A 9,519-nucleotide genomic window follows, 5' to 3' on the forward strand; every position below is an offset into this window, starting at 1 on the left:
ATATTTTTATATTTTTATATTTTTATATTATTATATTTTTATATTTTTATATTTTTATATTTTTATATTTTTATATTTTTATATTTTTATATTTTTATATTTTTATATTTTTATATTTTTATATTTTTATATTTTTATATTTTTATATTTTTATATTTTTATATTTTTATATTTTTATATTTTTATATTTTTGTATTTTTATTTTTTGTTTTTTTATTTTTACATTTTTATATTTTTATATTTTTACATTTTTATATTTTTATATTTTTATATTTTTATATTTTTATATTTTTATATTTTTATATTTTTATATTTTTATATTTTTATATTTTTATATTTTTATATTTTTATATTTTTATATTTTTATATTTTTATATTTTTATAGTTTTTTTGTTTTGTCCGGTTTCATCCCATTCTCTCCGGTTTCAGGTCTTATAGCTTGGTATTTTTTATGCAAATAAAAAAAGCTTTGGTGATTTTTTGATTTAAAAAAAACTTTGGTGATTTTTTGATTTAAAAAAATACTATCTGATACATTCGACATCTTGCGGAAATATTTGTAAACAATCGTTTTTTTTTGTTTCTGTCATACGACTGCTAAGGCATTTTCCAGGATGCCCTCGAAAGACTGCGATAGGTCGAAAGGCTGCGATAGGGTTAGATTAGATTAGATAAAATGATTTTGCAAGGAACGCATCAATTTCAGAAGTGAATTTAAAAAGTTCTTTTGTTGATGCCACATTCACCATTATTACACTACGGCAAACAAACAAACTCGCACATTTAGACAGTTTGTTGTTTGTTCGTCAACATTTGTTTGCAGAAACGCCAGCTTGCATACATTTTGTCTTATTTGCGAATTTGCCGCAAGTACAGGTTTGTTTGTTTGTTTGCCATAGTAAAATAGCTCCTTGAGCTGCTTGATGGCAATCGGTTTAGCATCTTAGATCACTTAATCAAAGTAGCTAGTTCGAATGATTCTTGGTCATATCCATAGTTCAAATCCAAACTAAAAAAAAATCATCATCACCTTCCATTTGTTATACGTGAGTTTTAAAATAGTCGAAGTGAAAACATAAAATTGCAATTTTAACGTTTATCTTTGTAGGTACAATATCGAAAGAATTTTTAACGATATTTTCATACCAATATTAGAAAAATCATGTTTATTAATAACAGTCAGTTTGTACAATCAGCAAGAACACTCCTATTATGTTGTCGAGCTAAATAAGTATTTTTGCCTTGTATCCTTTTCTGCCGTTCAAATTTTCTGCCATTTAAATTTTCTGCCATTTGACTCATTCTGCCGTTTGACCATTTCTGGCAAATGATTTTCTGGCGAATGACTTTTTCTGCCAAAAGAAAATTCTGGAGTTTGATTTTCTGGCATTTGACATTTTCTGGCGTTTGGTGTTCTGGCAAACAACATTCTGGCGAATGACATTCGGGCCTTCGGCCCGACCCCGGGGATGTGATGCCAGATGATAGAAGTTACCGTCGTTGTTGATTCCTGCGCCCGTGCCTTCTCAACTAAACAGGAGGTAGCTTTCCAAGCTGGTGTTTATAGATACATATGTGGCCACTTTGAGCCAGAAGAATGCTAAACGACTTCTTGGGTTTACTGTTCTACAGCGTTGGAAAAGGCACTGGCGAAAACTGTTATTGATGAGGCGTAAGATTTGATTTACTTTCTTTTATTCATAATAATATAGGTTATCACTACATAAAGATTCGAAAGCCTTGAACTGGGTTGACGAGGACCAATAAATTGTACGCCTCCTGCTTAGTTCGGCGTGGGAATCCGGACCCACCAGTAGGACAAAAAAACTAATTTCTGCCTGCGGCTCATTGTTGCGGTCTAGCAAGAAGGTGGAATGGCTCTCGATCATGTTAGCTGTAAAGTAATATTTTTTTCTTTAGTAGGTAATATGTATAAATAAATACTTGTTTAATACTTACGAGGATGATGAAAACCTAGATGAAACCGGTTTTGAGCTGCTGGCTTCGGCAGCTTTCAATCGCTGTTGATTTTTTTGATGCGAAATGAGAAAGTGAGAAGGTTGTTGTTTTCTCGCACTCTCTCTTTTACTCTCCTCTCAGAATGAGAACAGTGTTGCCATTTTGATGGAAAAGCAAGACAGTGTTGCTAGCCGTTGCACTTAAGCAGCATTTATTCAGCTTTGGACAGTGCAGATGAATAAGTGCTGAATCGCACTTGTAAATGCTATTGCATGGCTCTTTAGCAATAGAATGCTAATCTGTTGCCGATTTCTGACTATTTGCTAGTGCTGGATGGTTACTTGGGCGGTTCTGTATATATTATCCGCGCACCACCAAACCGAAGTGCGCATCTGTTCTGTTGCGCATCTGTTCTGTTGCGCGAAAAAATCTGTTGCGCCGTACAAAAATGGAGTGGTTTGACGTAAGCGTGTAGGGGAAGGTGGGGCAAGACGACCATATGGGGCAAGAGGAACAATCGCTCGTAAGATCGTAATTTTTACAAATTTGATTATTTCCAGTATGAGGAACTGTTGCTAACAATGCAATTAGCTGATTCTACTACCACATAACCGCCAAAACGATGTAAACGCCACGGGGCATAAGATTTAATGAAGTTTTTTTTCAAAACCTTTGTTTTCTTATAATATTTGGAAAGTACAAAATAAGGCTTAGGGTTCGTTTTAAGGCTCATTTTATCAAAATGCTATTTTTCCTAGATCAGTAGTGTCCCTACCAATGACTTGCACCTATTATAAAGTATGATTTAACTTTTGGTTATTTTTGTTGAGAGCTTTTAATAAATCTTGTTCAGGTGGGGCAAGTGTACCATATGGATTTTTAGTATGGAAAAAATACGAATTGCTGCAACAACATATTTTATTGGGAAATAAATACATAAAAGTACTTAAAAACTGATAAACAATTGTTAAAAAAATGTCCATGCAAAATATAGTGATATTATGAAAATTTACTATTTATCATCTAAGTAATATATTTTTTTTCGTAAAAACGATCCAATTTTTGGTAAAATATTATTTTTTAATCTAAAAATGAAAGAAACTTTTCAAATACAATCTAATTTGATGTATCTAAGTTATAACAGTTCAATTGTTAGCAAATTAGCATGTTATTTCATGCATTGTTCCTCTTGTCCCAATGGGTTTTTCGTCTTGCCCCACTAGTTGAGTAGAACGTACGGAAAATCAAAAAAATTAAAATCAATTTTTTACATTAAAAAACAGGATTTTTTAAAAACTTGTTCTATCAAAGTCTTAGTCAAGACCTGGAATAAGATGATTATAAAAAATCCGACAGATTTTTTAACGTTTTTAATGGGTTATAACGAGCATTTCCTTAGCTTATTACACTTGCCCCACTTTCCCCTATCAGCCTGTGGCGCAACAGGCTTTGAAACAAGTAACCATCCAGCACTAGCAAATAGTCAGAAATCGGCAACAGATTAGCATTCTATTGCTAAAGAGCCATGCAATAGCATTTACAAGTGCGATTCAGCACTTATTCATCTGCACTGTCCAAAGCTGAATAAATGCTGCTTAAGTGCAACGGCTAGCAACACTGTCTTGCTTTTCCATCAAAATGGCAACACTGTTCTCATTCTGAGAGGAGAGTAAAAAAGAGAGTGCGAGAAAACAACAACCTTCTCACTTTCTCATTTCGCATCAAAAAAATCAACAGCGATTGAAAGCTGCCGAAGCCAGCAGCTCAAAACCGGTTTCATCTAGGTTTTCATCATCCTCGTAAGTATTAAACAAGTATTTATTTATACATATTACCTACTAAAGAAAAAAATATTACTTTACAGCTAACATGATCGAGAGCCATTCCACCTTCTTGCTAGACCGCAACAATGAGCCGCAGGCAGAAATTAGTTTTTTTGTCCTACTGGTGGGTCCGGATTCCCACGCCGAACTAAGCAGGAGGCGTACAATTTATTGGTCCTCGTCAACCCAGTTCAAGGCTTTCGAATCTTTATGTAGTGATAACCTATATTATTATGAATAAAAGAAAGTAAATCAAATCTTACGCCTCATCAATAACAGTTTTCGCCAGTGCCTTTTCCAACGTTGTGGAACAGTAAACCCAAGAAGTCGTTTAGCATTCTTCTGGCTCAAAGTGGCCACATATGTATCTATAAACACCAGCTTGGAAAGCTACCTCCTGTTTAGTTGAGAAGGCACGGGCGCAGGAATCAACAACGACGGTAACTTCTATCATCTGGCATCACATCCCCAACCATTCAACTTCAACCAAAAAAATCGACTTCGTAACCCGGTCAGCTGAGTCGGTAATGTAGTAAACAAAAAAACCAAAATAGAATGGTCAGAAGAGAAAAGCAGTGAGAGAGAAAGCAATATTTTTTTACCTCTCTCATTTTTTTTACATTTTCTGCAGGGGTGGACACCAACAGTAGGGGCCAGCACTAAACCGGCCGAGTAAAGTCCAAACTCGGCCATTGTCCAGCACTAAAGTAGCTGTTAGGGCAGGTCTCGAAACTTCTTAGCTTTTACTCGTAGCTATACAAGCGCTTTCAGTGCTGAACAGTGACCATGTTTTAGTGCTGGATGGTTACTTGGGAAGTTTCGCTCGTATTTTGATTTTTGTCTGCCTTCACAATAAAACACAGGCTGTCGTAACCAGGCTATCGTAACCAATAAAACAACAAATTACAAATTACAAAACAAGCAAAGACCAAAGATCGGAACGTCTGGCTGAAACAGTGATTCTTTTTCTTTTACATCGAAATCGAATTTTGACAGATTTCAACCATATTTTATCGACTGGGATCATCTGACAGGTTTGAGACTTGAACAAATCTCACGAGTCTCAGGATCAAACTTTTGTAAACGTGTAGGTATACCTCTTCGATTGTTCATCTCTTTTTATGTAGAATCTGTTTAACGTGTGATAACTTTTCAAAACAAACTTAGATCGTTGCAAGCATTTTTCTTGAAGTAAATTTTATTTTATGAATAAAAATATTATCGCAAAACATATTTAAACAGATTAGTTTAAAATGAAACAAAACGCCACTGACTCAGCATTTCTGGTGCAAGAAGGGGCAGAAAACGTTGAACTGCAGGTAAATTATATTCAAAAAGAAATACAAAACAGTCAAATCTAACAAAAACAAACTGTTCTAGCCCGACCTCAAGCAGGACTCGGAAGAGGAAGATTTTCTTCCACCGGAACCGGAACCCGCTAAAAAGCACCCCTTCCAGTGCGAAATATGCGACAAAATTCTCTGCAACAAGCAAACCCTCAAATTTCATGCGCTCGTTCACGAAGATCCGACCAAACGGGAAACGTTCCGATGCGAGATCTGCGAGGGCATTTTCAAGTCTCGAGTCGCGTTGAAATATCACCTGAAAACGCAGCACGTCCCGGAAAATGAGCGCAAGAAGCTGCCCTGTCCAACGTGCGGCCGGATTTTCAAAAGCGAGGAAGGCCGGAAGATCCACATGACCATTCAGCATGGAGCCGGGGGACCGATCTTCAAGTGCAAGGAATGTCCGATGGTATTCGCGCGGAAGCCCCACCTAGAACTGCACATGGCAACTCATGGAGCGGGCCAACACGTTTGCATGACCTGCGGGAAGTCGTACGCCAGGCTGAAGGACCTGTCCCGGCACGAGGCCACCTGCGGCGTCAAGGAACTGTGCTGTCCGGTGTGTGGCAAGCAGCTTCGGACGGAGCAAGCGCTTGAGAATCACCGGAAAAAATGCCGATCGAGCGGTTTGAGGTGTGAAGTCGGTGACGGTGAGAGGCGGGAACGTCCGAAAAAGAGCGGCTCCGGCGGCGAGGATGGCAAGGTTCGCATGAGACGCAGCAAACATGACCGGTTTCTTGGACTGGACCATTTGGCGGATCCATCTTCGCTGGTCGAAGCAGTCGTGGAACCGGCCAGGGTTGAGCCAAAGCCGAAGGAACGCATTTTGAAGAGATTCCAGTGCGAGCATTGTCCGCTGAAGCTGGCCGGAAAGATAGCATTGTTGAATCACGGACGCAGACGGCACTGGGAAGCTTTCGGGCTAACGGAGCCGGCTCCCGAAAAGCGAGGACGCAAGCGGACGCATCCGGTGGGACAAAAGAGGAAGAGGATTCGCAATCGGCGTAAGATCATCAACTATGTTGACCCTGAGGAGTTGCCGGAAGAGGATGAGTGTGACGCAGAGAACGAGGAAGCTGATCCTGTGAAGGCGGGAGATGTTGAAATCGGAGAACAGACGATCGAAGATCCAGTTGGGAACGTGACCATTCCAGAAGATATTAAAGAAAACGTTGTGTACATTGAGGAGAAATTGGTAAGATCGGTCATTATTAGTTATTTAATTTGGATTTCTAATTAAAAACGTTTATTGTTCAGCAGCCAATTCAAAATGTTGAAGAACCAACACTTGCGGCAAACGAAGGCGCCATCAAGGAAGAGATCATTGAGTTTGGCGAGTACGAATTTGAACACTTTGAGGGTGATTCGACCGAGGAGGAGGCCGCCGACGTTGAGGATGAAACGTTTGAGCACGTTGCGGCTGACCTTGGGCCCTTGATTCCGGAAGAGCCGCCCAGCGATGAAGTGGACACTCTCGACGTTGAACCGGCGAATGATCCACAAGTCTGCGACGAACTCGTGATCAAACTGGAAAAGCTAGATTACACCAAGCTGGTTAATTCGGAGGGGAGGCCAACGTACCGTTGTGAAGAGTGCGGTAAATCGTACCAGCTTAAGCATAACCTCAAGGCGCACAACGAAAAAGTGCACGGCATCACGGAAGAACCTGGTGACGGTGCTAATATTCGAACCTGTAAGCACTGCGGACAGAAGTTGAAATCCTGGCAGAGTCTTGTCAAACATTTGAAGTTTTTCCACGCAGGAAGTGTCGACGAATCGCAGTTCGTTAAATGTCCGTTGTGTCCTGCGAAGTTTCTCAATCAGGAAGACTTGGACGGGCACGTCTGCACCAAGAGAGACGTTTGCGAAAGGGAACCAAGGGAGCGTTCCTTCAAGTGTGATCTGTGCCGTAAAACGTACTCTTTCCTGCTTCATTTGGAAGCGCACTATTCCGTGCATCCAGAATGTCAGAACTTCAAATGTGACCACTGTTCGAACGGATTCTACAACGAAAGGGAGCTGAACAAGCACAAGAAGAACGTGCACGAACCGGTGGTGAAACCTGCGGTGACGAAGATTCGCCCCTTCAAATCCAAGTACAAAAATCCGTTTCCCAGGACGGAATGCGAACAATGTGGACAAACGTTTGCCTACCGATACCGGCTAGCGCTGCACCGGGTCAAGGAACACGGAAGTACGGAAATTCCAGTGGCAAACAGACCAGTTCCAAAGACGACGTTTCCAAGAAACTTCCCTTGTGACCAGTGCGATAAATCATACCATCTTCAGACTAATCTCACGATTCACAAAGCCAAGGTTCACGGCGTTGGAGAAGCCCCGTCAAAGCATAGGTTAGCCTTTTTGCACACCTGCAAGGTCTGTAAAAAGCAAGTCACAAATTTTGGTGTTCTGGTCTACCATATGAAGTTTAAGCACGGAATAAGCATCGATGAGTCGAAGTTCGTTCAATGCCCGTCGTGTCGAATCAAATTCATCACCGAAAAAGAAATGGCGGAGCATATTTGTCTCAAGGGAGTTGTTCGTGAGAGGAAACATCCCTTCAAGTGCAACTTGTGTGATAAAGCTTATGGCACAAAAAAACATTTGGAACACCACTACTCCGCTCATCCGGAATACCACAACGTCAAGTGTGACCAATGTCCTAGAGGGTTCTACAACGACCGGGAACTCAACCTACACAAGAAACACATGCACAAACCAAAAGATGCCTACGTTGAGTGCGAGATCTGCAATAAGCTGTTCAAAAACCAACGAAACTTGAAACACCACCAGCAGCTTCACATGGATCGCGAGTACTGTTGTGAGCATTGTGGTAAAACGTGTAAAACTTTACATTTGCTGCAATCGCACGTACAATTCATTCACTCGAATCCAAACGATCTACTGATCGCTTGCACAATTTGTGGGAAAAAAATCAAAGGAAAAACAAGCCTAAAACATCACATGAAAATACACAACAACGATCGACCGTTCAAATGTTCCTTTCCGTCCTGTGGCAAAAGCTTCATCACGAGGGGCGATTTGAACAATCACGTGCAAAGTCACACAAAGGATTACAAGTACAAGTGCAAGTTCTGCGATTATGGGACTATTTCACGGAAGACAATTGTGCAGCACGAACAGCGGGAGCATAATCATAACCAGCTCGCTGAAGTGAACGATTCGTAAGAAATTGGGAAATGTTAAATAAAAGTTTATTTGAATCATTTTTGTGTGTATTTTTTAGCATCACTTAAGAGCGAGTCCACGAGCAAAGCATACCCATCTCGCATCGACCTCACCAATCTGCCTGAAATTTTCAGGGGTTGTTTGTACATATAAAACTAGCATCTGGCCAAAATATGAGCACTCTAGGTCAACGGGAAGTGGGGCAAATCGGGACACGAAGTTTGAAGGTTAAAAAACGTCAAAAATCTTAAAAAAGCTATAACTTAGGCAAAACTCAATTTATTTTCAAAATTCAAAATGCATCTGAAAGGGCTTAAAAAATGCAACAAAATGCAGGATAGAGCATCCCAATTGGTCAAATTTAAAGGGAGTTATTGGCATTTTAGTGAAAAAATTGCATAATTTTCAAACTCAAATAAAAAAGTGTTCCATGCAGCTTGTAGGGGACATCTGGGACTACCATCTAAGACTGAGAACGCTTTGGGTAATGCAGTTTAACTTATTAAATATACACTTTTACTTTTAGTGATTTTTTTGATTGTAAATTTTTGCTCGGGGGACCCCTTAGATCCCATTTTCTGGTGATAATTTTATCATATTCGTGTTTCTGAGACAATTTCACAATAGAAACATGCATAAAAATGTTTATTTTCATCCATTTTAATCCTTTAAAAAATAAAAGTTAAAAAAAATCTTCGATTCACATTTATTGAAAATCAAGCTCGTTTCCAAGGATACTAGATGACACCAGAAAAAAGCAGCTTTTTAATTTTTTTGAACTTTTATTTTTTAAAGGGTTAAAATGGATGAAAATAAACATTTTTATGCATGTTTCTATTGTGAAATTGTCTCAGGAACACGAATATGATAAAATTATCACCAGAAAATGGGATCTAAGGGGTCCCCCGAGCAAAAATTTACAACCAAAAAAATCACTAAAAGTAAAAGTGTATATTTAATAAGTTAAACTGCATTACCCAAAGCGTTCTCAGTCTTAGATGGTAGTCCCAGATGTCCCCTACAAGCTGCAGGTCGAACCGAGTTGATATCTGGATGGAACACTTTTTTATTTGAGTTTGAAAATTATGCAATTTTTTCACTAAAATGCCAATAACTCCCTTTAAATTTGACCAATTGGGATGCTCTATCCTGCATTTTGTTGCATTTTTTAAGCCCTTTCAGATGCATTTTGAATTTTGAAA

The 9,519-nt window shown here is 39.1% G+C and overlaps 1 protein-coding gene across 2 annotated transcripts; it reads left to right on the forward strand.

The window, feature by feature from the left end:
- Positions 1–5,029: 5,029 nt before the first annotated feature.
- LOC128093716 (zinc finger protein 271-like) lies at positions 5,030–8,352 on the forward strand. Of its 2 annotated transcripts, none has more exons than XM_052711402.1 (3): positions 5,030–5,101; positions 5,163–6,323; positions 6,386–8,352. In XM_052711402.1, the coding sequence occupies exons 1-3, from the start codon at positions 5,036–5,038 to the stop codon at positions 8,315–8,317; spliced, it is 3,159 nt and encodes a 1,052-aa protein (XP_052567362.1). In that variant the 5' UTR covers positions 5,030–5,035; the 3' UTR covers positions 8,318–8,352. The 2 variants fall into 2 exon arrangements, with proteins under 2 accessions (XP_052567362.1, XP_052567363.1); XM_052711403.1 differs by having other exon boundaries at positions 6,389–8,352.
- The last annotated feature ends 1,167 nt before the right edge of the window (positions 8,353–9,519 follow it).

The sequence above is a fragment of the Culex pipiens genome, unplaced genomic scaffold (assembly GCF_016801865.2).
Source record: "Culex pipiens pallens isolate TS unplaced genomic scaffold, TS_CPP_V2 Cpp_Un0005, whole genome shotgun sequence".
NCBI classification, from domain to species: domain Eukaryota; kingdom Metazoa; phylum Arthropoda; class Insecta; order Diptera; family Culicidae; genus Culex; species Culex pipiens.

Coding starts and splice junctions, on each gene's coding strand:
- LOC128093716 (XM_052711402.1), top strand. CDS start 5,036: ATGAAACAAAACGCCACTGACTCAGCATTTCTGGTGCAAGAAGGGGCA. Junction 5,102..5,162: donor CAGAAAACGTTGAACTGCAG/GTAAATTATATT, acceptor AAACTGTTCTAG/CCCGACCTCAAGCAGGACTC. Junction 6,324..6,385: donor TGTACATTGAGGAGAAATTG/GTAAGATCGGTC, acceptor TTTATTGTTCAG/CAGCCAATTCAAAATGTTGA.